Source organism: Syzygium oleosum, unplaced genomic scaffold, assembly GCF_021117445.2.
Source record: "Syzygium oleosum isolate NSW1041296 unplaced genomic scaffold, Sole_v2.1 Sole_v2.02, whole genome shotgun sequence".
NCBI classification, from domain to species: Eukaryota; Viridiplantae; Streptophyta; class Magnoliopsida; order Myrtales; family Myrtaceae; genus Syzygium; species Syzygium oleosum.
In genome coordinates this window covers 22,863,897-22,889,465 of record NW_026607486.1, presented here as the reverse complement: position 1 = coordinate 22,889,465, position 25,569 = coordinate 22,863,897, and the positions used below count along the sequence as shown (strand labels likewise).

Sequence of the window (25,569 nt, the reverse complement as noted above, 5' to 3'; positions counted from 1 at the left end):
TCCTATTTTTCCGAAATCTGACTTTTTTTTTTATTTTCTGAAAATTTTTATGAATTTTTCTGGAGTTTTTCAATTTTTATGCATTTTCTGAAAAAAAAAATTAGTGAGATCTCAAAATGTGTTGTAAAGGCCACGAAACAGAGAGAAAATAGGGAGAATGCATTCTGGAAGAGAGAAGCTACAAAAAGTAGCTTCTCTTTTTCTTGCCCAAAATTCATTCTGGAATCAAGAATGCATTCTGGAATCAAGTATTTTTAACAAACGCATTTTTATTCAAGAATACAAAAATTGCTCCAGAATGCATTCCGGAAATTTTTAACAAACGCATTTCTGTTCCGGAATGCATTCTGGAGCAGAATTTCTACTCCAGAATGGATTCCATGCGCGCCCCAAGTCAGCTCATCACAGTTGAGAAATAGAATTTTCATTTTCCCTTGAGAGCTAAGATTATTGCTTGAGCTTTTTGAATGGTCCCCCATGCAAGCCAGTAGCTGAATTCCTTTTGATGTTTCTTAGTGGATGCTTGCTTTTCTCTTAGATATTTCAAAGAACTGTTCTTTCTTGGGAAAAAAAGCGAAAGGGTGGTTCGAGTTGGACCTCTCTTGTTTACTTTCTCTGATAAGAAAATCAGAAGCTTCTCATGAACAATTGAATAGACTTCCAATCAGCACGTCACCCCTACAATAGTAGAAATAAGAAACTTTTTAGAGCATGGCTTTTGTTTGGTAGCTTCTTTACTTTGGCATGTATCAAAGAATCATTATTAATTTTGTCTTTGGAGTACTCTTATATGTGAACTACATAAAGAGAACGGGCAAACTTGGGACTTTATGTGCTTGGCTTGTTTTCTTTTATGGGAATCAAAGAACCAGTCTAAACTTTTAGTACCTAGCATTCCCTCCCTTCCTACAGGACATATTTTATGGTATAATGGTGTGGCTAAAAAGCAAAGTCCAGGCAGCTAGAAAACCTTGAGTGGCTGTTGAACCCTGCCGGTTCACTACTTGGGGTTTCAGCAATCCTGTGATTGCTTAAAGATAAAGGATTTAGGTTCTTCAACTTTTAAGACTATCGTCGTCCTGATTGGAAGGGGAGGGATTTGACCGGAAATGAAGAGAAAAGGAAACCATTTCCTAGGTTTGAGGTCGGCAATTCCGTCCATTCATTTTATTGTTCCTCGTGATGAAATCATGACAATAATGTACTAAATAGGGGGAAGGGATCAGAGATCTAACTGTAATGCCTCTTCAGCTTCCACGACTTATTCTTGTTTAGTCATCTAACCTCGTCCAAGTGACTATGCAAAGAGGAATCATACGTTCCCTGGGATTTTTAATAATTTGAGTTTGTGATTGAATCAAATAAGCTCTCAAGCTAGGTAATATCAATTTCATATTGAAGAAATTGTCAGAAGTGAGTAGGGCTAGCAATCTAGTCTTCTCAATTATGAACAGTGTCGAAATAACACCAGCTATACTCGGCATAAATTCGCCTTAAGTTGGTATATCTGCTGAGGAAAATCTGACAAATGATGGGGAAGTCTTGTAAGACCGAGAATAAGGCAATATTCTTTTGGTCACAACTCTAAATTGTGTTCGCTTGAGGTTTTTTAGCATCAATATCTTCTTTATGTTATGGTGGGGTCTCATTGTCATGGTAGGAGGAAGCAAAGCATGTTCCAGATGCCAGTTTGTTCTGGTATTATATTTTGCCCCAACTCCAAATGAAAAAGCTTGGTTGGAGAAGAAGAATCAGCAGCATAAATTAAGGAAAAGCTGCAACTTGATCATGTAACTAAAGAAACGATGCTATTCATACTTTGAACATATCCTTTAATCACACCGGTTTCATATACAGAGTATTTCAGAATTCTGTGACACCTGAAACGAGAAACAACAAACAATCCACACTTCACTGGTATGTTCTAAACTTTGTCCCAAACAAAGAGAGAAATAAAAAAAACAATAGCGACGAATCTATCTTCTTGAACCCTATCTATCATTAACTGTTGTACAAGGAAAAAAAACAATCAAGACCTCCAAGACCCAGCTTCAAACTCTGAACAAAATGAATTGCGACTCTTCTTGATCCTTCAAAGTACTATGGACGTCTCGAAACTGATTTGAAGCACTGCAGGCATTGAAAAAAGGCAGCAGCAGTGCCTCATGACTCTCAGAAATCCGAAACTTTTTCTAACACAAAATAGAGCTTTTCTCTGTACTCAATGGTAGTGCAGCTGTGTCCTCTTTCTGGGCAGAGTACTTGGGAACCCACCATACCCTCACACTTTTGTCAAGACCACCACTATAGAGCATAAACCCAACACCAACTCTGAGAGGTGATGCTTGCAGACACTTTACTGGCCCTTCATGGCCACTTATCAGGCCAACCTTACAAATCTGACCAAAAGCCTCTCTCTTCCATATGGCTATGCTTTTATCAGCAGAACCACTGCACAAGTACTCTCCCATCATGCACATACACAAAACAGCCATCTGATGTGCCTTTTTCTCACACACCAACTTCCAGCTCACAAAATTACTACTTCCCTCCCACCCCATAACATACCCATCTGACCCTCCTCCGTAAACCCACTTCCCATCTTCCGAAACAATCACCGAATTTAGAGAAACATCCTTGTGGCCTTCCAAAATGCCCTTCAAGGAGTGCGAGCTCTTTGTTCCCTCCTTGCCCCAAGCTTTGATTTTCCCGTCTGCAGAAGCTGAATACACAATCCCTTTGCATGCCACCAACCCATTGATAGCATCATCATGTGCCTTTATGGACTCCAAGCACTTCAGATCCGATATCCTCCACACTTTGAGGGTTTTGTCCCAAGAGCCTGAATAGATGAAGTCATGAAACACAGCCAAGCAAGAGATGCTATCTGCATGCTCAATCCACAACCTCTTGTGATGCCTCCTTGTCTGCACATAATTGCTCTGCTTCATGAACTTCCCCAAGTAGTCCTTCGTGGTGGGAAGCGTATCGACAAGCCTGAAAACATTCTCCGATCTCCTTGAGACCTTCCAAACTCTGATTCTGCTATCTTGATGTGCTGTGAACACCTTGTTGCCCACAGTCACAAGGGCTTTCACAGTGCCATCCCCTTGGCCAAACTTTGTGAATAGCCTCAAATCAGGCTGTTGCCACACTATGATGTCCTTGCCTTGTGAGGCACTCAAGATGAACTCCCCACACAAGGCCAAGCAAGAAACTGAACCCACGTGGCCAGACAAAACTGCCAATGGCTTGTGCGACTGAAACCCAGAAAAGGGGCTGCAAGGGAGCTGATATTTCACGTCTCGGAGCTCGAACCGGTGCGAATTCACAGGGCTATCGTCGGTTTCGCTGCCCAGGCTGCTGCTGCTGCTGCTGCAGCTACTGCTTGTTATCGTTGCAGACAACAACGGAATGGAGACTGCAACATCTGGGACATGAAGAAGATCCATCGGAAGCCAAAGCAATAAAGAACTTGCTTTCTTGATGTCTTAATAAAGATATCAAGGAACAGAACATAGAAGATGGGAGGGGGCAGTTTTGAGAGACGTTACTGTGATGGACGATGATGGGTGTGTGTTATAAAGAGGAATTTCCTAAAGTGGAGCGGAGTTGTAAAGTAGGACACACACGGATTCCTTGAGGGACAGGGTTTGCATAATTTCTCTTCTTTTAAATTATTAATTCCAGGTGTGGGTGCAACGGCTACTTTGAAAAATCGTTACTTTACTCCACGCAAATTAGGTTATCAGGAGGGACCACCGCCACCCCCTCTCCCTCGTTACTAATTGCTCAGAATATACCAAGAATTCGAGGCCTCGTTGGACCCGTTTGGTGAAACAGTTGTTTCAAGCCTACCATGGACCATGGCATGGCAAAAGCAACGACACAACATCGAAAATATTAAATATTTCAGAAGAATCGATACGCAGAATTTGTACTGATGCAAAGGAAAAGTTTTTGGCTTTCCGCTTTAAATCGCGATTGACTAATGTAAAGCAAAGAACTCATATAGGCAAACATAAGAGTGATTTGGCAAGGATGAAAATCGCCGTTTAGGCGACAACATGTTTACAGTTAAGAGTCAGATATTGTCCTTAAACAAATTCAGAAGAGCGGCCTCCGTCGGCGCCGCTGCGACATTGCTGCTCCATTCAACATTCGGGGCAGGAAGTTTCATAGTTCCTTGCACTCGTCCAATCTTTATAATTCCTTGGTTGATTAATTGGCATCTTCAAACGAATTGACGGTGGGAAGTTCAAAGATCCAAACCGTGCCAAACACTTTTCTTTGAATACGGCGGAATAAAGATAAACAAAGAATAAGACATAAGTCAAACTCTTTACTGCAATTCTTGCATAAGATGTGAACCCTTGAGTTTGAGGAACGCCTCCTACCATCTCCTCTACGTCCATAAACTATTTAGGGTTAGGTTGTTCAAGCTAAGGTTTTATAATTTGACCAGATAGATGGACATTGGACATGACCTATCTCTTGATTTCATTTTAGTTTTATCAAAGCTTATCTTTTCATGGGTTAGGTCATTCACCTCCACGTCAAGTGAAAGTTACCCATGAACTTGCACTTGGCAAACTGGATGACTTTTCTGACCAAAAAATAAATAAAATTTGAATGGCTTTCACCCTTTTGATTTAATTACCCAAATTAGACCAATTTAGTGAGAAGAAAAAAATGTGTGGGAAAATAATCACGATTAGCGCTGTCTTTTCTGTTGGAGTGTGGTTATACTCCCCATCGATAGGAAGGCGTGGGGGTCAAAGGGAGCCATCTTAGCGGGGGTCATTGGGGCAGTTCCCTTGAGTCGCCGTACAGTTTTATAGTCTGGGCTTATATTTTATTGATAGTTTGGGCTTAGGTCCATGAATAGCTGCTACCTATATATAATCTTTTTTTTTTTGTAATTGAAAGTTGTAACAGAAAGGTGAGAGGTGCTAATTATAGTTGAATCATCTATTAGATGTAGCCCGAGTTTAAAAGTGAACCATGATAAAATCTTGTGTCTCGATTTCTCATTCCTGTTTTTACTCTCTATTTTGCTATCTTTGTGCGCTTAATCCTAACATTTTCTTCCCTAAAATATTCATAAATTTTTCGAAGCTTCGTCTCGTCCATCGACTCATAACGATCCTCTAAATTTTATGTGGGAACCTTAGTTGGAGACTATAGTACTCGACACCGGATTACAAGTTAGTGAATAGTGACCTAACTAATTTATTAATTTTCCACACAGTTCACACCCTCTAGTACAAAAGGCATTCTCTTTATTGGAGCTAAGCTACCCAATTTGGCACCTAATTTAGTTTTTATATTCCTAATCATAGACCTATTTTGCTCTCTGTTCCCCCCTTGGACCCTTCTCTCTTGCTAATCACGAATACAGTTGGTACTTATAGTAATAGATGCGATTCACCCCAGAAAAAAAAAAGATTCAATAATTGTGGTGACTGACATCTCAATTACTTTTATGGGTTAATACCATGAAAAACCCCAAATTTATACACCTGTGATAAATTTACTTTCCATTAGTTTTCATTGATTTTTACCGTTAAATTGCTAAGATGGATGGCTCATGGCAGTTGACAGACGTACCGGTTTAGAGTTTTACCTCCGTTTGTCAAAAGTGTACCAGTTTGGAGTTTTTCTTGATATTAATCCAATTTAGCTTAAACTAACGGAGGGTGTATTTGTCACAAATGTATTAGTTTAGAATTTTTGGTGTTCAAAAAATTATTTTGGTGTAAATTTATCACAGTTTGAGATTTTTTGTGGTATTAACCTTACTTTTATTTCTTTTTTTGTATATGTATTATAATTTTATTGAAGAAATTGGCATGGATTGTGAAGATTATTCAGGCTCAGAAATTACATGAGAGAGCTTTTGACTTTTCAACATAAGGACACCTGCATAATAGTAAAGTTGTTCCACTAAAGAAATTTCATTAAACTATTGTCTATCCCTTACCTTGTGCTCCACAGTATTCAAAACATTCGTCCTCGGAACATGGTGGCCGGCTGTCTATTATAATTCCAAAAGTTGTCTTAGACCATAAAGAACTAATTCGAGCTTTGCAACATGAAGAAGGCACATGAAAGAATCATTTTACGGTTCTGATTATTAATAACACAGCCGCGTGTGATCATCAACTAAAGAAAAAAGCTGTTGAATCTTCTTCCAATGAGGAGCGCGCGGTGGCTTTGGGTCGCCTTTTCAATCCGAAAATACTATTATATTCGGTTAAGAAACTATGAAACTCGTTTTAAGCAAGCATGTCACGCGTTCGCCTCTCTTGTTCGGGGTAGCTTCGAGCTACTTTGGTGACAGAGTATTCATGAAGGTCAACCTATTCAAAAAATTTGGGCACTTCATGCTAACCAGAATGCGTATCTTGAAGGTTTTCCATGTTCCAAGATTGGCGTTGGTCGGGTTTTCTCTAAGTCAGGACCAGCAAAGATGGTAATAGAATATGACTGTTTTCTTTGTAGCTAGCCGCACAGATTTGGTGTTTATGCACTAGAACGAACATAAGATTCAATGCATGCAGAGAGTCGCATTTAGTCAGCGGACATTGCGTAGTCAGGTCGGTGGTTTGTAACGACAGAAACCTTGTCCGGTATGTAATTGTATCAACAGTATAGAACAGTGATTAGCATTTTTTTAGTTACCCATAAACACTCATTACCAGTTACCATAAGCAAAGTCTCATTTCTTTTCTCCCATCGCTTTAACCATCTTCCACTCCCACAGTGACCCCTATCACAATTAACATATGCATCTGTCTTGGTTCGGTAGATTTGGCGCAGCTACCAAGTGCCCTTACACAGGACAACTTATCGGAATCGAGGATAAACGAATCCAATAGATCATGTGGATTCTAGTAACAACCATCACTCTCCGGTCTAGGCCGTGTTAATAGACGAGAAAAACGGACAGCAAGATAGAAGGGCTCAACCCGGCCCGTTTCAACACTCGAGTTTTTTACACTACTCTCTCTCTTCTCTACATTGGATACCATATCAACACAGAAGTAACCTAGACAACTTCGGTAATTAGCTTTATCAACACTTAAATATTCTTGAAGCAAGCATCGGGTCATTGGTCAGATTAACCTCACTAACGACTTCTGCTGACGAGAAAACAATTGGAACCAAAGCTGGATACACGACACAGCAAAAAGTGAAAATATTCACTTAAAAGTTACCATTGCTTTGAACAGGCAGTGAAGTCGTGTGATAGGCTGCGATGGAGACCTATCAATGTGTGATGACTTTGGTTGTCCAAAATACTGCTTCAGAACTTGAGATGCCAGCAATTTGCAATATCTTTGAAGCATTCATCTGAAGCTGCTCTACCATATGTGCCATCAGAAGGCCGACAAGTCAAAGTAAGTCGCGACATATCAACCGAGGCCTTTCCTCCTCGTTCTTCCTCCATCAAATGGAAGCCATGAAAAGGAGAAGCGGGGATCCTAAAACAGTTTCCCAATGTGTCGAACTCATTTGTGAACATAGCATAATGCATGATTTTGAGATTGCTGCATACCTCACGGGGTTGTCAAGCAAAGCACCATTTCAAAAGCTGGAACCAAAATCAATCGGATAAGAAAAATTTAAAAACTAACTGATCTTCCATCGCTAGAAGCTAAGAAAGCTAGTTATAAGTTTGATTAGCAAGGATCTGCATAAGTGGACTTACATGACTGGCAAAAAATTTGGCAGCATGTGCAGTGAAACAAGCTCCTATGCATTTTTCCGTGGTTGACTCAGTGATCACTGCTTTACAAGGCAAAGACACCGATCAAGGAAAAATGGAAGAAAATGGGGGCTAACGGAACAGAATCTAGTATTGAGTTTCATTTATCAGAGCCACGCAAATTTGAACGAGTACATAGATCATCTGTGCAATTGTTTAATTATCTAACCTTTCAAAGCCATTGCATTGGAGGACAAGACAAATAGGTCAATGATGAAAACCACTGATGATGGAAATTCCCAAATCTGTAGCATCACGAATCCAAACATCAGAGAACTTAAAGGGAGGAGGGCATGGTGGGAACCTGTAGACTGGGGAGAGAAGATGTAATATAAGCTGAAATGATGGTGTTCCCTGGAGACTTGCCAAGCCCAAGTCTTACCATCATGGCTAATAGTAAAAGCTTGAAGTAGCTTGAAACAAGGATTGCAAGCGTAAAGTCCTTGTGCCTATGTGGTTAGGAAATGAAATGCACATCAAAATCTCAAACAAAGAACATATTAATAAAGGCACAGTGCAAGTTTCGATTAGAAAAAGAGAGTACCTAATGCATGCTATAGGCCAAATACAACATACTAGCTTTCTCTACATCCTTGGATAATATTACATAGTTTAAGAGGAGTAAATGCTATATTTAACAATTGTCAATCCAATTAAATGAGTAAAAGTTTTCTTCATCTCATTTAAACACTACGTAGAGGACCAGTAGCCTTTTGCCGTGTATCCTGTGGCCACGATACAAGAAAGACTTCTGGTCGATCCACTCTAAGACAAGGTTATAGCATCTTCTTCCTGAGATAGAGGGGTGTTCATATCACATTTATCATTTCTAGTGATCCACCAAATGACACCTCTTCAATGGGCTAAGTCCATTCAAACAAAAGCAACTGTCCCTTGAATAGAAGTGGATTAATTTTACAGCAGAACTAGAAGTGTTTTAGTCTTGACTATTACCGAGGTGAAGTATACAAAAATAACATCGAAGTTCACCTGGAGAATCCAACTGGTAATGTGAAAGAGATTCTCGTCATGAGCAGAAGGAGATAAAAGAGGAAAAAGTTCCCAAGAAAGACATCCACCAATATCTGCAGCTTTGATAATGCCGCTTGTTAAGATCTTGAAACAACTCAAAAACTAACCTATCCATCTAATGCAAGTAAAAAAAAGACCTTTACACACGTCCAAGTAACAGAGCTGAAGCTCATTGACGCATCCCATCCTTCTCGAGCCATTTCCAGCAATAGACACCTGTCTTGAGTTTGCTAAGGCAATTTGTTCTCTTTATGCATAGCTCATGGACAAGGATACTAAACACATTATGAGGAGCAATCTGGTTAATTGATTAAAATCTTCAAGATAAAAAGATACAAGCATCCAAAGCAAGAAAACCCAAGGCCGATTTCCACAACAATCCCTGCCAAGTCCATCAAAAGATTTCCAAACCCATGTCAATGGAAATGATTTCAATTGCACTAAGCGCAAAAAACCAGAGCTAGTAAAAGCAGGCGGGCGTACCTTGCACTCCCCTGTTTCTTGATTGAGTACATTGTAAAGGAGATGTCTGTATGCTTTCGGCTTGTGCAGAATCAAATCAATCAGCAGAATCTAACCACACAGAAACCTTGAAATTCACTCATTTTACAGAGACTAAGAAACCGAAATCAGCAGCAGAAAAAAGAAAAAGAAATTCACAGGAAAGAGTTCTCACCATGAGTTCACATTCAATATACTCATCAGCAACCGCTTTACAGTTCTCCTAAAAGACCATAAATCGATGACCCATCAGCTCATCCGACCTAAGAGAGCTCGTTTCGAAGAGAGATGAGATTAAAGTCAAAAGCTTTACGCATTTCATGAGGCGAATGTTCCCGGGTGAGTACTGCACGTACAGTTTCTTGATCCTAAATCCACACTGCACGCATCTGTACTCCATCTCTCGCCTTCTCTTTATCCCCAAACGGAAGGCCCCCGTAAAAAAAGAAGACAAAAATACCAAATTCGAGATCACCCAATATCGGAGATTCAAGAAGAAGCGATCCTGCACGCAAAAGAAATGATCTTTTTGGGATTGGAAACAATTTGATTTCAGAAGAGTTTAGAGAGAGAGAGAGAGAGAGAGAGAGAGAGAGAAGCAAGAAAGTGTGATTGGATTACGAAGGAAGATCAGTTACCGAGGTCGGAGTTGACAACGTTCGGAAAAGACTCGGGATTGGGCCGGCCGTCGGCTTGCAGCTCTTCCTTCGGGTTCGAGCTTGTTCGTTTTGCTTGCGAACCCAAAAAATTAAGTTTTCAAAAACGTATAGAAAAAAAAAAGAAAATAGATTTAAATGACTTTATTTAATAAATTTAGATATTACCGACATGCAAACTTAACCGAAAATGTGCGTGCGCAATGCCGACATAGTAATTACATCGCGACTTTTTGATATTTTGAGATATTAGACATAATTTCACTTTTTTTTAATAAAAAACTTACGACTCTAGTCACATATGTTTTTTGCAAATGATTTTTGAACTAAACTAACATATTAAATTTTGACGGGAAAATAAATAATTACTTTTTGCCTTTTAAGCTTTATGTTAAGCCGAAACAAGCATGCCCCAATAATCGAATGTAAAGCATCAGAAGCTATATATATATATAAAGTAAGGAAAATACGCAAATTAGGGGTTTGAAGCAAATGTCACCCCTTACTTATTTTCTGAAATTGCTTCATGCCTCAATCTATAAAATTTGTCTTCTTCCCCACCGAAATAAGGCATGAAATATTGAATTCTTCTTACTAAAATGTGTTTATCACGTGATGCAACAATTTTAGTTGATTGTTGAAAAAGTCCATTGTATTTCGCAATTGGCATGGCTCAATCAAAATTAATGATCTTATTTAATAACCTTATTTAGTAATAACCTTGCTATGATCTCGAGATTTGTGCGAATTTTAAGAGAGATGATGGGAGGTACTAAAGAGAAAGTGATTTGGTAAATTAAATTTTATCTTAAACAGACAATACTTGCATATCCACTCAACTTACTAATTGAGACAATGAGCGCGTTTTCGTGATAGATAATTCCAAAAATACCAAAATTTTAGACAAATATGATAATCTTTTGAACAAAAATATTCTACTGCGTAAGACATCTTTGAAAATTTTAAGATGACCTTTGTTTAAATTGATAATTTACGCAACAGATGTTGCTAATAACCCTTTCTCATGAAACCAAAATCACTGCTTTCTTTTATTTTGAGTTTGGAATTATATAGATGACTTGAGAGACACTAAATTAACATTGGATCAATGCACACCATTTTCGCAACAGTATATATTATGGAACTCATTTTACTTATTTCATGTCAAGAAATTAATAATCCATGCGCCTTATCTAGTTTAGATACATATATATATTTACAGTTATTTATATATATGTTTTCTTTTCACTAATAGGATTTATGTGAACTCAAATATGCTAATTCTGTATCGACATCGAGTTGTATTATCGCATAGCGCAACAAAGTAGTATATTGTCGAGTTAACGAATGTCATGTACATGTTAATTCCACAATCTTTGGAAAGAACGCATAAAATAAGGCATAAATGCATGTAAAACTATATAAAAAAAAAGCCTCAAAGTTGAAGTAGGAGGTGGGAGTGAGTGAAGGTGAGGGCAGCATCGAAACCTAGTCTCACTCTCCTTGACTCAGTGAGCTGGTCGTGAGTTGGTGAACCAACCAACGAGCTAGCAAGTTTGCAAAGCAAAATGAAAAATCATGGGACACATCTTTCCAACTAATGAGAAGATCGATAGATAGATAGATACTTAGATAAAATGCTTTCAGTCGCATCTCCAACACATGCTTATAAATTCAACATACATAGATGCATGCACATCAAAGGATAATCCTCTACAATTTGGAGATGTCCAGAAACATGGCGAACGTTATTTTTCCATGTATTATTCTCACTATAACTTTTCCCTTGAGCAACATGGAATGCATAGCTCAAAGTTACATCGAAAACGGACAGATTATTCTTGGTCTATATAGGGTTTGTCGCCTCATGTCTGAGCTAGCTCTCTTCAACATCCATCGACTTCATGGGACCGTATAGCCTGCGAAAAAGGGTCGTTTTAGGATAAGGTTGATAACTTAGGTTCTTGAATCTGAATGTTAAGCAAACATGCAGGAGCTAGAGAAACGAGTTATCTTCTTCTGTTCTGATTACCTCCGCATTGCATGCCGTGGCTGAGCGGCTTCCCGCAGTACCCCGAGACATACACGACGTTCTCCATGTTGAGCTGCTGCTCGACCTCATGGGACAGGTGCTCACACACGCACGACACGTCGGTGTTCTTGACCATGTCGCAGCACCCTTGCGAAGGCTGCGTTCGCGGTGTCCCCTTCCGGATAAAGGGCATGCATTGAGTCGACAGCCCCTGCATGTCGCCTTGGCATGACTGTTCAGCCATGACCAGCGCCTTGCTTTCGCCTGCGGTCACGATACCGGCCGCCACGGCCAAAACCACCACCGCGGCGAGACCAAGCTCAAACCTCGCCATTTCTTTTTGCTTCTCTCTTGGTGTGAGCTTGTGTATGTTGTGTGTCTTGGGAGTGAAATTTGTGGGGTTTATATAGGACATCGAAAGCGAACCGGCGGGGGGGAGGGGGGGGGGGGGGGTGGGTGGGGGACGGACGTGCTCTTGCGTTGTTCCTTAAAAACAGTCATCTTGACGGGACATGCAATCGGTGATGCTACAGGTGAGGCTCTTTTAAGGAAGATGTTTTCATGGGACCCGCTATTTGGACCGCAAACGAACGTGACTTCACGCTCATGAGAATAGTGTTCGTTGGTCGTGCTCAAGGACGCTAATTCCACCCCAATTAGCTCCGAAAAACATTGTAAAAAAGAGATGACAAAAGTATCATCGTAAGTCCTTCGCCTCTTTCTCTATCAATCAGCCCGCTAAGACTTTGCCAGTCGGTAGCGTGACATTGCCATTGTTAGCCTTCACACACTATCGCCATCGTACGTCATTCGTCACTTGCTTCTGCCCCAGCTCACAAGTGCGTATGCCTTTGCCCTCGGCCACCACCTATCGCTGCTTTTAGCTCCAAGCGCATGCCATCACGGACGCTAGGATTGAGGCCGATTGAGGTGGTTAATCTCATATTGAACTAGGTCTTGGCTACAACCTGTGTCACCGAGCATAGGGCGGTGCAAGTGCAAGCAGTGGATGGAGTCAATATAGGAGTGAAATTAGCATGGCCTTACATTATATAACATAACACAAATTAATTTTTTTTCGGTTCATTTTTTACTTCCAGAGAATTTACTAAAAATCACCTTCTCCTGACCTAAACACCAGATAACTACTCTCTGTAATGATCGGATGTAAAATTTCAAATTTTTAAGATGCGAGATCATTCGAACCCAAAAATAAAAGATGCGAGATCCGACTAGTTTAAAATACCCGACCCAACACCTTTGGGCTATGCACAATGTTGAGCTCACGAGACGTGCAGACTGCAGACATTGCCCGGCAACAACGGGTCCAATTAGAACCCGATTTCGACCCGTCGGGCCTTACCCGAGTCCGAAGGCCCATCACCGATTCCAGATTCGCCGGACCCGACCCAGACCCGACCCACGGCCTTTCAATCCTTCGAATTAACCGCTATTTCTCTTCGTCTCTTCCTCAGCGTTCAAAATCCTCTCTCAAGCAAAGCCAAGCAAGGATCGCTCCGCTTCGCCAACGCCGATCGGAAAATCGGAGGGGACCCACCCGCCGTCGCCGTCGCCGTCGTCGTCACCGTCGCCGTCGCCGTCGCCGTCGAATGCTGCTGGGGAAACCCCCGCCGTCACCGTCGCCGTCTCGGATGGAGGGCCCGACCGGAGCGGCGTGCCCTTCGAACGAAGGGCTCGTGCATTTCATGCTGCAGACGAAGGTCGAGCTCTCGCAGACCCCCAAGGGCTTGTCGGAGAACGCGGAGGCCACTCTCGCCAGGGCGATTCACAACGTTTCCCGGTCCCAGTCGCCGATAAGCTCCCTCAAGGAGTTATCGCAAGTGAAGTGAGTTTTTCGCCTTCTCTCGGGGAGTCTCAATCGTTCTTCGGGATAGAATTCCCTTGCTGAAGCATCCTGGACATTGTGAATACGTTCGAAAGTTCGAGTGCGATGTTTACTTGTGCATTTCGTGTGGGCGTTTTGGATCAGGGGCGTTGGGAAGTGGATTCTGAAGCTCGTGCGACGATATTTTGAGAACGATACGCCCGATTCTGAAAATGAAGACTTGACCACCAAGGGTACTATCAGTCCCTTCTCTTTCTGATTCTTATAGCTAAATTTGTTCTCGATTCATGTTCTTAATGTTACTTGCAAGTTTATGTTTTGCTGTAACATATAGCAATTCTTATCAGGAACTGAGCTGTCCGTATATTGGTATCCTCTGGGTAGTCTGAATGCGTTCTTCTCGAACTAAAACTCTATATTTTACTTAGCATAGTGATCAAAAGTGATTCACGCGGATTGAGATGTTGAATTCATTTGGTTATCTCCAAGAAATAAGCAAGTTCTTTTTGTCACAGGTAAGAATGCCAAAGGAACCAAGCGTTATCTTCCCAAAAAGAATTCTGTTGCCTACGCATTGCTGATTACTCTTTACAGGTAGAGAATATGTCGTCTTCTCAGCTTTATATTTTGTAGTGACTGCGAATTAAATTTTTAAGTTGGTTTTTCTTCAGGGGAATCTCAAACGGGAATGAATACATGCGTAAGCAAGAGCTCATTGACGCAGCTGAAGCTAGTGGACTTTCTCGGGCCCCAATTGTGTAGGTCCTTTGTTCATCAAATTTCTTTTTTCTATGAATAGGTAGTTAACAGTTCATTCTGTAACCACATTGCTCTATTCTTAGTCCAGAAAAAGGAAAAGGGAAACCTGGTCAATTTGGAAGTTCTCCAAGGGACTGGTACAGTGGATGGAGCTGCATGAAGACACTGATAACTAAGGGATTAGTTATGAAATCTAGCTGTCCAGCAAAGTATAGCACTTCTTTTATCTTGCAATTTCGTGAATGTCTTTTGCTAAGATCTGCTTATCTTGCACTTTCTTTCATTGGTTTGTGGCCTTCAGAATGTTGGATGACTATCCTTCATTGCACTCCCATTTGTAACTTCTCAGCACATATATATTTGAATGATTAATAATATTCAATCTGCTGCTATTCAAAGCTATCTTTGTTGTTGAAATGAAATGATGATGGGGATGTGGGAGCTTCCATTTCCAGTGGATTATGCAAATTTAGTCAATTTCTGATATTAGTGATTATTCAACCATAGAGCAACCAGGTGAAAAGTCTACTTTTTGTTCATGAATGACTGCCTATGTCCACAATGGCTAAGGCATCTTATTTGTTATAAAAAATTGCATTTCATGGAGTAAGAATTAAAGGATGAAGGTGCACTAGTTGTAATGAGAGTCTGCTATTTTTGTTAATTGCGGTATCTCCTAAACAGATAGATGTAGAAGCATCTCGTTTAATGACCTTGCAGATCATGTTCTCTCAATTGTCTGTTAGTATCTAGCATACAGTTAATTAATTAGTTGAGGGATCCAGATCTGGACAGATATTTATCATGTGATTGCTTTGTAGTTTGCTCAGTGGTTGATGAGAGTTTGTCCATAAACAGATACATGCTTTCTCAGGAAGGCAAGGATGCAGCACGAGACTGTCTGCTGAGGTCTGGTTTGGCGGACTCATCTCACTGCGAAGAAGGGTCTCTTGACCTGGACATGGTCAATGGGGTGAATCTGGAGACTGTGAGCCCTGAATCTTCTGAAGATTTGACAGTCCAACCTATTTGCGTGAGAAAGCGGCAAAACCCAACCGATATTCCCCCTCAAACTCTTGAGAGAGTAAATTATTTCTTCTCAATATTGCTTGGTTAAGTAAATTACAGAGTGGACATATGTCGGATACCACGATGAACGAGCACATGCACAAACAGTTCAGACATATTGGTCTTTCAGCCGTTGATTATTCAGCAGTCATCAATTAATTTTGAGTTGCTCTTGGGCTTGTTCATGATGTTTTTATTAGTTCTGGATTTGTTTTGACTTCTTGCTATCACGTACGTGGAATGCAGTGCTTTTGTGCCTTTTTTTTAAAATTTTTTTCCTTTTTCGAATTTGATGAGAATGAAATTTTTCTATGTACTGTCAAAACCTTACTCATGCTATCAGTGCATTTTTTTGTTTCCTTAGGGATGCTTATGGGTATATGTAGTTATATCTCCTTTTACACTTGTGACGTACAATGCAAAGTGTGGTATCTTTGGCTTAACTGGTCTTACTAATTGAGTGCTTGTCTTGTCTTCATGTTCTTGGTATGGGATCGCAATTCAGCAGTGTAATTTTCTAGGAAAAATTGTTGATCTTGTGTCTATAATGCTGAAATTGGAAAAAAGACATCCATGTCCTTGATCATTTTAGCTGGAGAAGCTGTGTTATAGACAAGGCTTTAAAATGACCAAAAACTGTTCATACGTTATTCTCATGAACAATGTCATTCATGACCTGAGGTGAGGAGACATTCTCATTTTGCTGATGTCGATTTGGAAAATAGACTTCTTGTTGATATCTGCATTATTTGATCTAAAAAGTGCTCATACTGTTATGAATCCAAAATTATGAAAACGATCTTTGTACTATGAAGGTAGCATTTTTTGCTTGATGGAAGCTTCATATTTTGTCTAATATGGAATATTGTATTTTCATCTTCCAGTTTTTGGGCATGGGGTATGCGGAGGAGCAAGTTCTTTGTGCTGTTGCTGAAGTTTCAAAAACTTCTGATGGAAGGGATATTTCAACTCTATGGCCAGCAATTCAATGTCGCCTCAGAGAGGATCAAGTATACGGTTGTTCCACCTCAACCACATTTGCCATGAAACGTTGTTCAACTTCAACCAGATCTGCAGTGGCACATGGTAATCACTTTCTCTGAAATAATCACTGATGATAATTGTAATAATTTACCACATATATTGCCATACATTTTTGGATTATAAACATTCTAAGTGGGGAGTTTCTTGTTTTTCTACAATCAGGTCAAGTAGACATTGAAGGAAGTCAGAGTACAAGGGAGGAGCCTGTCTGTGATGATGTAACCAACACAAAATACTCCTTCATGGAATCATCACAGAACTCTTTTACCATGAAACCTTGCTCCACCAATGTATGTTTGCGCTGGGTAATAGACAAATTTCACATTATTTCATGAATTTGCAATCTACAATTGTACTTTCACATACAATTCTAGAGAATACTGCTTCTCTTCATGTATTCCCTTTTACCAAATGATGTTGACCCTTGATCTGGGAAAATTTTAAGTGCTCTCAATATCCTTTGTTTTCATTTTTGTGATACCATGATAAGGACAACCTATATTTTTTGAGCTAAATATCTGACATTCTATTTCAGGTTTCTAAGATGAGAATAGTGCTGCAAGGTTTTTGCTAGTTGTTATATGTTTATCCCTCTTTTGTTTCTGCATCAATATAAGATATCAGCTTTAGCACTTTATTGATTGGATATCTTTTTCCACAAATATTTGTTGATCAGTTTGTGGTGATACAATTTCTCATTTTCTTTTACACCTGAATTCTTAGGATTATCCAGCGAGTGGATCAGGCTCTTTTAGTGTGGAGGGCAGTATGAATGTTTTAAGCAAGCCGCCTCTCAATTTTGGAGAGAGGTTCCAGGATGTATATGAAGTAATCTTAATATTGGATGACCGAGAGCAATTTGCTACTCGTGGGTCAGTAAGTTTTGAGTTTGATTCTCCTAGCTATCTTCTTCTCTCCAGTTTGGCAAGTTGTACTATGCATTTTGCTCTACTTTGTTTTTAAGATTTTACATGTCTATTTATTTTGGTAGATGCATATTAACATTTATTTTGATGGCATTTTGAGCAACTTCTGTGGTTCTTAGAGTCAGTTAACAGTTTTTATTTTATTTTATTGATTTTCAATATGTGCAGTATATGGGATGCTTTATTTGGTGAGGTGATGGATTTTTATGGTACGATTGTACAAAAGTAGTCACCATTATAGTAGAATCTATCAGATGATTCCAAGTGGTTGGTTGTGTTGAGGAAACTTCACAATATAATTTTGGCCAAAAATTTTCAGCTCTTACCAAACACAAGTTATTTTTCTCAATTTCTGGCTTCACAAATGTGGTTCTTTTCCATTGAGTCTATCATTAATGTTAGCTATCGATTGATGCTGCTATCGTGATATTGCCAGGTCACGTTCTCGGAGAATAATTGACAACATTTGCAGCCAATTTAACGTCAAAGTAGAGGTTAGTGCTCATGAGTAATTCACCACTTTCACAAGACAAAAGACTTTTTATTCTTTCTCCGTGAGGTTTGTCGGTAGAATAATATGGTTTTCATGTGTTTTTTGTCTTAACATAAAAAAAAAACTCTGAAATTGAAGATGATCTTATTTCTGTGCAATAATGAATAACCTTTTCGTGAAATGTGTCTGGAGAATTCTTGCGATCCTCTGCTGGCTTTATTTCCATGGTGCACGTCTTAAGTTATGTTCTTGATCCTGGAATTGTGCAAACAATGCTCAACTTGCGGTCATATTGATAGTATTTTCTCCACTATGACGGAAGAAGCACGAGTTTCATGAAAGCGAATGTCCTAATGCTTTAGAAAATTTGAAGTGAAGGCCTTTCATGCAGGAGTCATATCATGCAGATGAAGGGAGTTCCACCTGTGTAGTGTGATAGGACAAGTTAGTGCTTGCTCTTCAGGAATATCAAGTAAAGTAGAAGAGCAGGAAGTTAATTCTACTAGTCAAGTTAGCATTCATGCCATAAAAAAAATTGAAGTTGTTATTAACACACATTGAGTCAACAAAGTGTGCCAAGGATAATGTCTTAGATTTTGTGTAAAAGCTGTGAGAGAGTCCAATATAAAAATGTAAGCTATCAGGTGGAGGTAGACTACATGTACATGAGGCCTATATAGATTCCGTCGGCAAGCGGTATTGGATAGTTTGACAGGTGCCTGCTCTTGAACTTGCCTGACTGCCCTTGTATTGCTTTCACCAAAATTATTTGCAGGTCAGGCGGCTGCCAGTAGGAGATGGAATCTGGATAGCTCGTCATAAATATCATGATTCTGAATATGTTCTTGATTTTATAGTAGAGAGAAAGAAGGTTGAGGATTTGCGTTCTTCCATCAGAGATAATCGCTACAAGGATCAGAAATTCAAGCTACTGGTACTTACAGTTACAGTTATTTAAATCATCTAGTAACTGTGTAAATCCCTGATGGCGAATATTTAGCTGCTCATTTGCATGTTATAATTTGTTTTACCTGTGTAATAATGTCGCTGATAGTCACCTGCAGAGTTGTCATTTCTTATTTTGTTTTGACGGTCTTTTACAAAATTTTGCACTATGCAGCCTGAAGTTAAACCTTGTATTCGTTGTTTTATCTTGATTTGGTGTCTTAGCAGTGTAGGCAAAGCATTCTTTCATATTTTGACATGTAGAGGTATTTAGGACAAAAAGATGCTGTCTGTTACTGTATCCATAACAAAAAAAATTTGCTATTGATATTAGTATCAATAGTTTGTAACAACTATAAAGAATTTTTCACCAAAGTTGATCAGCTAATGTGATTAAAATAAGCAGGAGAGCAAAGCTTAGTAAGAGAACTTATGGTTCCTGCAGAATTTACTTGACATCCAGTATAGGTGTGACCTATCATGTTTTTGTTCTGTTGGAGTAAACTGATGAAATCCTGGCTTCAGAATCCGATGAGAATCCCATTATCGTGCACTGTGTATTAGCTTTTTGATGTGATTCGATGATTAAGCTGACACTGGGTATTACAAATGTTTTAGAGGTGTGGGCTTAAGAAGCTGATTTACCTTGTGGAAGGTGATCCAAATCAGTGTGAAGCTGCCGAAAGCATCAAGACAGCGTAAGTATCTCGTCTGAGGTACCATATCTTCATTCTTTCTAGCCATTCTGTAAATTAATGAAATTATGGAATGTTAAAACAATGAAGGCTATCATCATTAAGCTGGCTATGGGGAGAGGGAGAGAGGGAGGGAGGGAAGGACAGAGACGGAAGGAGGAGGGGAGTCGGTGGGTAGAGACTAGAAAGTGGGAAGAAGAGAAGGATAGAGATTGCTTGATGAATAAGACAAGGATAGACTAAGGAATGATAAAGTGGAGTAGAACGGTTGTGAAATGTCTCTTAGATTCCCTTCTTTTAATTTGTTGTTTTCCCTGAAGTTTCTTGGGCATGGATAGGTGTAGTTTCCTTGCACCTTATTTAAAAATTGTGAAATCCTTTATATGCAGATGAGGTTGCAAGATGGAAAATTCTGTAATGTTATGATTTGCCAGTTTCCGTTGTGAAGTAAAATAATGCAGTTGCATAGATGCTTGGGGCATACGATATGTGATTTTTCTGCATAATGTGACATTGGTGTAATTGCTGGTTAGTGGATTTATCATATGTAGGATGTCCTCTTTTTTTTGGTAGCAAGCTTTCCTACAGCAGGTTTCCTATTCTCGTGTTGATGACTTATTGTCTGATCAGTTAATAATGAGTTTTCTTAAACTGTAAGTAATTTTATCACATACAGTTGTTTCACGACAGAGATTCTGGAGGGTTTTGACGTGCAGAGAACAAGCGGTCTAGCCGATACACTTAAGAAGTATGGTCATCTGACTCAAGCGATTGTTCATTATTACACATCACAATTGCAAGATGACCAGTCCAAAAGCACTGGGGTTTGCCCCCCTTTCGATGAGTTTATCAAAAGATGCCAAGATGCGGAGAAAATGACTGTGAGTGATGTCTTTGCCATCCAACTCATGCAGGTACTTGGTCTTTTCATAGTAAGGATAGATTTGGTTATATTTTAAACTGTGAAAGATTACTTGACAAAGTGTCCGTTAACAATTAAGGGAGATCTTTCTGTTACTTTGGAATTATATTTAGGTTTTTTTGATGGAATTGTGTTTCCCTTTTTTCTCTCTGGTTATTACGTACTAGATAAATGTTGAGTTCTATGACCTTTACTCCGGAATCTGCTTTTCCTAAACATGTTCTTTTTTTACTGAGAAACTCCTTGAAGTATTAACAGTGGATTTGGGTGTCCAATGACCTGGATTCTTCAGGAATAGTAGTGATTCTTACGTCTAATGGCTGGAATTTTTTATAAAATCTGCCACAATTGGATGATCGAATTATGTGAGATTCTGTCTGCAGGTTCCACAAGTGACCGAAGAAGCTGCTATAGCTGTTATTGACATGTACCCAACCCTTCTCTCTCTTGCCCGTGCCTATGCTCTTCTGGTGAGTGCTGATGTACGTGAAGTTATTCATATGCACATTGTGAATATTATATTACATGATTTTACAAGAATGGCAGCTCTCTCCGCTGTAAAACATGTAAATAATCCTTGAGTATATATAGTTTAGAAAGCGCAAGTACAAAATATATTAGCTCATATGACAAGAATAGGATATGATGGATAAAAGGTCACAGTAACCATTGTTGGACAGAAGAAGCTTCTAAAGCCATTCCTGCATTTCTTGGACACTTTTGGTTCTATGCATTGGTTCCTGTTCTTGACATGTTTTTAACCAGTCTATCTCCTGCCCATGTCTATTCTGTCCTATGAGAGCTCAGTTCTGAGAATTTTTTTATGAAATAGTTGGCTTCTCTAAATGCAGAGCATGCAAAGAGTGACATAGCACCATGTGTAATTGAAGCAATGTTTTCCTCATGCAATTGAAACAGAACAGTATTTTTATTTCTTTTCTTTCACTATAATCCTGATTCCTTGTCTGTTCCATATTTGGGAAGGATGGTGACCTATGTGCCCAAGAGGAAATGCTAACGAGGCAGACCAACAATGTTGTCAACAAGCTTGCTAGTAAAAACATCTTCCGATTGGTCTGGGGTGATTGATTTCTGCTACCTCTTAAAATTTGACAATAGGATGCTGGTCAAAAGATTTACGCATCTACACCGAAAAAAAGAGGGGAGGAAAATGTGAATGCAAAAAACTTCATGTATTAACGCTGTGGGCATTAGGATGTGCACAGGAATATGATTTTGTTATTTCAATATTAATCAAGTGCTCTCGAGGGCAGCAGTATGCCCTACTTTGTTGGATATTGATCAATTGAATGTTTGTTAACGTGTGGCATAGCTGTTGGTCACGGTGTGCTGTGAGGTCGATCTAAATCTGGAACTCGGGTTGGACTTGGTTGTACGACCTAGCATCTTAAAGATTTCACTAAGGACTGGAAACCCCTGGAAATCGAGAGCTGACATAGCTGAAGGCGAGACATCTGCCTTTTAAGTCTCCCATGTCTTGGTCAAATGCTAAAATGATGGCATGGCTTGCTTGTTTGGAGCTAAATTTGAGTTCGCGGAGTTATGTTACAGAAGATTCATCTACGGAACACCTGTTCCAAGATCGATAGATGCTCTAGAGCGCACAGGTTAGTTTTAACTTCTGAAGAATGGAAGAAGTCCAAACATGATGTTAATCCATTTTGCATCTTTTTCCATCCATCCGACTATAGTCTAGTCTTCACCCTCAACTGTAAATTATTGAACGTTACTTTGGTTTAATCGTCTCGAACCCATGTCACTGCACGCATTTTATCCCCCTAGAAAATGTCCAGTGTTTTCCTCATCGTCGATCCTTCATAAACCGCGCAGCGAGACAAGACACGAGCTTGCTGCAACCAAGAAGCAGGCAGAATTGGTAGGACTGCAGTGAAAAGATGCATTACAAAAATGGTGAAAAAGTAGTGTCTTTGGCGGTTGTGGTCCATTTCAACTTTTCTTGGGTTTTTCACTCTCGAAAAAGTTTGATGGTAAATGTCGGATGCTTGGCAGGGAATGTGGCTCGGGATCGCGATTTCTCTAAAAGACAATTGACTAAATACAAGGGGAAAGAACTAAGAAGAGGGTGAAGTATCTGCTTTTGAGCTTACACTGTGTGAAACAAGCCCCTCGAGAAAGGATCCCCAAGTGCATTTGTGTGAACAACCATTTGCCCCTTTTCCGTGAGCCAATAGTTTAGAAACGTACTCGTTACATGGAAAAGACAACGAGGTTTCCTGTGTGTGTCATCCTGGGCCACCATTGCCCTTTCCCTGCTAGAGTCCAACGATGAACCCAGGGGGCCAGTGGGAGCCGCCAATCCCCATCATGTGGCGCTTAGTTTTTATCAAATATACTTTACATCGAAAATAAATAAATAAACTTCATGATGTTTGGTGTGAAAGATTTTCTTACACAAATAGCCTTATTAACCTTTGATTTGAGAATTGTAACTATCGATCTCTCATATCAATGATGTGTAATTTTTACGTGTATCAGGGAAATTGTCATAAATGTATTGTACGATGATCAATTCATTTCTAAACATTTTAATTCGACAAATTTATTCCTAAATCTTTTGGCGATTAGCCAATTTTGGCCGAAAATCGATGGTGTGGACGACGGTTGTCTTATACAGAACAGCCTGCGCTGTTGGTTGTCCTATATAGAAAGGCCTACGCTGATGTAGACAATTTTTGTAATTCTTATAATTTTTTTAATTTTTAATTTTCTTTCTTTTTTGTTTTTTTTTCTACTATCCTTCTTCCTCAAAGGGCCAGCGGGGCTCACCCGGGCTCGGCAATGGCGGCAACCCTCGACGAGCCAGATTTGTGCGAGGTGAGGGTTGTCGCCCTGCATCGGCGACCCTCGCTAGCCCTTCGGGGAAGAAAAGGCCGACGTCCATGTCATTGATTTCGTGCCAAAATTGGTTGGAAGGGTTAAATTGGTCAAATTGAAAGGTTTATGATTGAATTGACAATCGTAATAGGTTCATGATTATTTGGACTATCATCCCGCTTATACTATATACGTTAATCTTTCTTTTTCGTTTTGCCATCTTCTATACTATGTTCGTGCGTGCTTAACGATCCATTTCCTTGTTTAGTTTTTCGTCTTGTGGGCTATATTTCTCTTCGGCACAAAAGAGAAACGATGCTCCTAGGATACCCATCTTTCAAGAATAAGAATTTTCTACCCGTACAAACTTATGGTTCCTCGTTAATTTCATGTAATGATCTTCGTCACCGTGAAGTGATGAAGTGATCATCCTCAAAAGACGGGAAAAGTGCCAAAAAAGTCCTAAACCTTTTGCATTAGTGCCAATTTAGTCCTAAACCTTTTTTTGGTGCCAATTCAGTCCTAAACTTTTGCATTGGCTGCAATTTAGTCCTAAACCTTTTGGTGCCAATTAAGTCTAAACCTTTTAAATTGGTGCTGATTCATCCTAAACCTTTTATTTTTCATTTATTCTTCCATTGATTTTGATCGGAATTTTCAGACGATGGATGCCCGCGCGGCGTACGATCACCGCGCCGATGTGAACTGACGTGACAAATTAAATAATATTTTAATATTTTTTGAATTTTTATTTTTTTCCTTTTTTTTCTTTTTTTTTCCACTTTTTTTTTTTGGTTTCTTCTTCATCTGGCCGGTCGCCGGTCCGGCGACCGGCCAGAGGCCAGTGGCCGGCGAGCTCGACCTCGCCGGCCAGAGGCCAGTGGCCGGCGAGCTCGACCTCGCCGGCCACTGGGGAGGGCGGCCTCGCCCGGCGAGGCCGAGCCTCGCCATGGTCGGGCGAGGCTCGACCTCGCCGGATCTGGCAAGGTCGAGCCTCGCCCAGCCGCCGGCGAGGCCCGACCTCGCCAGATCCGGCGAGGTCGGGCCTCGCCCGACCATGGCGAGGCTCGAGCCCTCGCCGGAGGCTGCGGCGAGGGCGAGCCTCGCCCGACCATGGCGAGGCCCGACCTCGCCGGAGGCCGCGGCGAGGGCGAGCCTCGCCATGGTCGGGCGAGGTCGAGCGTTCGCCAGATCCGGCGAGGTCGGGCCTCGCCCGACCATGGCGAGGCTCGCCCTCGCCGGCCTCTGGCCTCTGGCCGGTCGCCGGACCGGCGACCGGCCAGAGTAAGGAGGAAGACAACCAAAAAAAAAGTGGAAAAAAAAAGAAAAAAAAAGGAAAAAAATAAAAATTCAAAAAAATATTAAAGTTGTCCACGCGGCGCCACGCCGGCGCCGGTGATTCCCGCCGGCCGGCAAGCGTCCACGCAGGCAAATTCCTGGCCTAAATTTGGCGGCGACTAAATCGCAAGACAAAAACAAAAGGTTTAGGATCGAATCTAAGACCAATTTAAAAGCCTTTGTGACTTAATTGGCACCAAAAAAGTTTAGTGAATTAAATTAAGCACCAACGCAAAAGCGCCAAGCTAGGATCTGACCTAAGACCAAAAAAAAAGCTTAGGACTAAATCGCACTAATGCAAAAGGTTGTAGGACTTTTTTGGCACTTTTCCCCTCAAAAGACACTAACAAGTTGTCGCGTCTGGCATAGGATTCCCTTTGATTCGGCGGGTCGAAATGATGCGGGAAAAACATAGGTTAGAACAATTTAATAATGTGGGAAAAATCATAGCACAACGACGCACTCGTTATCTTTAATTTATAGCATGCTCCTAGGGTCCTTCTCCTTCCTTTCAAAAGCATCATTTTTATCGCCAGCTTGGTCATTTCGATTCCATGTAAAATTCGCACGAGTGACAGTTACCCAGTAGAAGTAAACGACACAACGAAGCAAATAAAAGTCGTGAAATTTCATCGGATCAAACGAATCATATAATAAGTTACACTCAAGCCAACACCCAACACCG

At 40.4% G+C, this 25,569-nt stretch overlaps 3 protein-coding genes and 1 pseudogene across 6 annotated transcripts; 1 reads left to right on the top strand and 3 right to left on the bottom strand.

Moving 5' to 3' along the window:
• Positions 1–1,789: 1,789 nt before the first annotated feature.
• On the bottom strand, positions 1,790–3,534 carry LOC115684788 (protein JINGUBANG-like; annotated as a pseudogene).
• A 3,489-nt stretch (positions 3,535–7,023) lies between these two features.
• LOC115684932 (protein ARV 2-like) lies at positions 7,024–10,047 on the bottom strand. Of its 2 annotated transcripts, XM_056304101.1 has the most exons (12): positions 9,943–10,047; positions 9,618–9,809; positions 9,480–9,527; positions 9,287–9,376; positions 9,140–9,185; positions 8,941–9,023; positions 8,762–8,856; positions 8,154–8,220; positions 7,941–8,016; positions 7,715–7,791; positions 7,562–7,597; positions 7,024–7,487 (listed from the first exon to the last, which is right to left on the bottom strand). In XM_056304101.1, exons 2-11 carry the CDS (start codon positions 9,702–9,704, stop codon positions 7,574–7,576), a joined length of 693 nt encoding a protein of 230 aa, XP_056160076.1. In that variant the 5' UTR covers positions 9,705–9,809; positions 9,943–10,047; the 3' UTR covers positions 7,024–7,487; positions 7,562–7,573. The 2 variants fall into 2 exon arrangements, with proteins under 2 accessions (XP_056160076.1, XP_030465753.1); XM_030609893.2 differs by lacking the exon at positions 9,943–10,047 and having other exon boundaries at positions 9,618–9,930.
• Positions 10,048–11,588: 1,541 nt separating this feature from the next.
• On the bottom strand, positions 11,589–12,383 carry LOC115684808 (uncharacterized). The gene is made up of 2 exons (XM_030609692.2): positions 11,993–12,383; positions 11,589–11,879 (listed from the first exon to the last, which is right to left on the bottom strand). Exons 1-2 carry the CDS (start codon positions 12,324–12,326, stop codon positions 11,863–11,865), a joined length of 351 nt encoding a protein of 116 aa, XP_030465552.1. The 5' UTR covers positions 12,327–12,383; the 3' UTR covers positions 11,589–11,862.
• Positions 12,384–13,592: 1,209 nt separating this feature from the next.
• On the top strand, positions 13,593–21,990 carry LOC115684799 (crossover junction endonuclease MUS81). 3 transcript variants are annotated; one of them, XM_056303479.1, is made up of 15 exons: positions 13,594–13,838; positions 13,983–14,071; positions 14,354–14,432; positions 14,510–14,596; positions 14,681–14,806; positions 15,456–15,681; positions 16,550–16,751; positions 16,872–16,999; positions 17,433–17,581; positions 18,072–18,129; positions 18,904–19,062; positions 19,692–19,771; positions 20,445–20,682; positions 21,074–21,160; positions 21,675–21,990. In XM_056303479.1, the coding sequence occupies exons 1-15, from the start codon at positions 13,603–13,605 to the stop codon at positions 21,777–21,779; spliced, it is 2,049 nt and encodes a 682-aa protein (XP_056159454.1). In that variant the 5' UTR covers positions 13,594–13,602; the 3' UTR covers positions 21,780–21,990. The 3 variants fall into 3 exon arrangements, with proteins under 3 accessions (XP_056159459.1, XP_056159454.1, XP_056159448.1); XM_056303473.1 differs by having other exon boundaries at positions 16,872–17,014; XM_056303484.1 differs by lacking the exons at positions 21,074–21,160; positions 21,675–21,990 and having other exon boundaries at positions 13,593–13,838; positions 16,872–17,014; positions 20,459–20,623.
• The last annotated feature ends 3,579 nt before the right edge of the window (positions 21,991–25,569 follow it).

Excerpts from the sequence above, each read along its gene's own strand:
- LOC115684808 (XM_030609692.2), bottom strand. The coding sequence starts at position 12,326 with ATGGCGAGGTTTGAGCTTGGTCTCGCCGCGGTGGTGGTTTTGGCCGTG.
- LOC115684932 (XM_056304101.1), bottom strand. The coding sequence starts at position 9,704 with ATGGAGTACAGATGCGTGCAGTGTGGATTTAGGATCAAGAAACTGTAC. Across the intron at positions 8,857-8,940 it reads TTACTTGGACGTGTGTAAAG|ATATTGGTGGATGTCTTTCT; the intron begins GTCTTTTTTTTA and ends TCAAAGCTGCAG. Across the intron at positions 7,792-7,940 it reads CAATGCAATGGCTTTGAAAG|TGATCACTGAGTCAACCACG; the intron begins GTTAGATAATTA and ends CTTGTAAAGCAG.
- LOC115684799 (XM_056303473.1), top strand. The coding sequence starts at position 13,603 with ATGCTGCTGGGGAAACCCCCGCCGTCACCGTCGCCGTCTCGGATGGAG. Across the intron at positions 14,807-15,455 it reads AAATCTAGCTGTCCAGCAAA|ATACATGCTTTCTCAGGAAG; the intron begins GTATAGCACTTC and ends GTCCATAAACAG. Across the intron at positions 16,752-16,871 it reads CAGATCTGCAGTGGCACATG|GTCAAGTAGACATTGAAGGA; the intron begins GTAATCACTTTC and ends TTCTACAATCAG.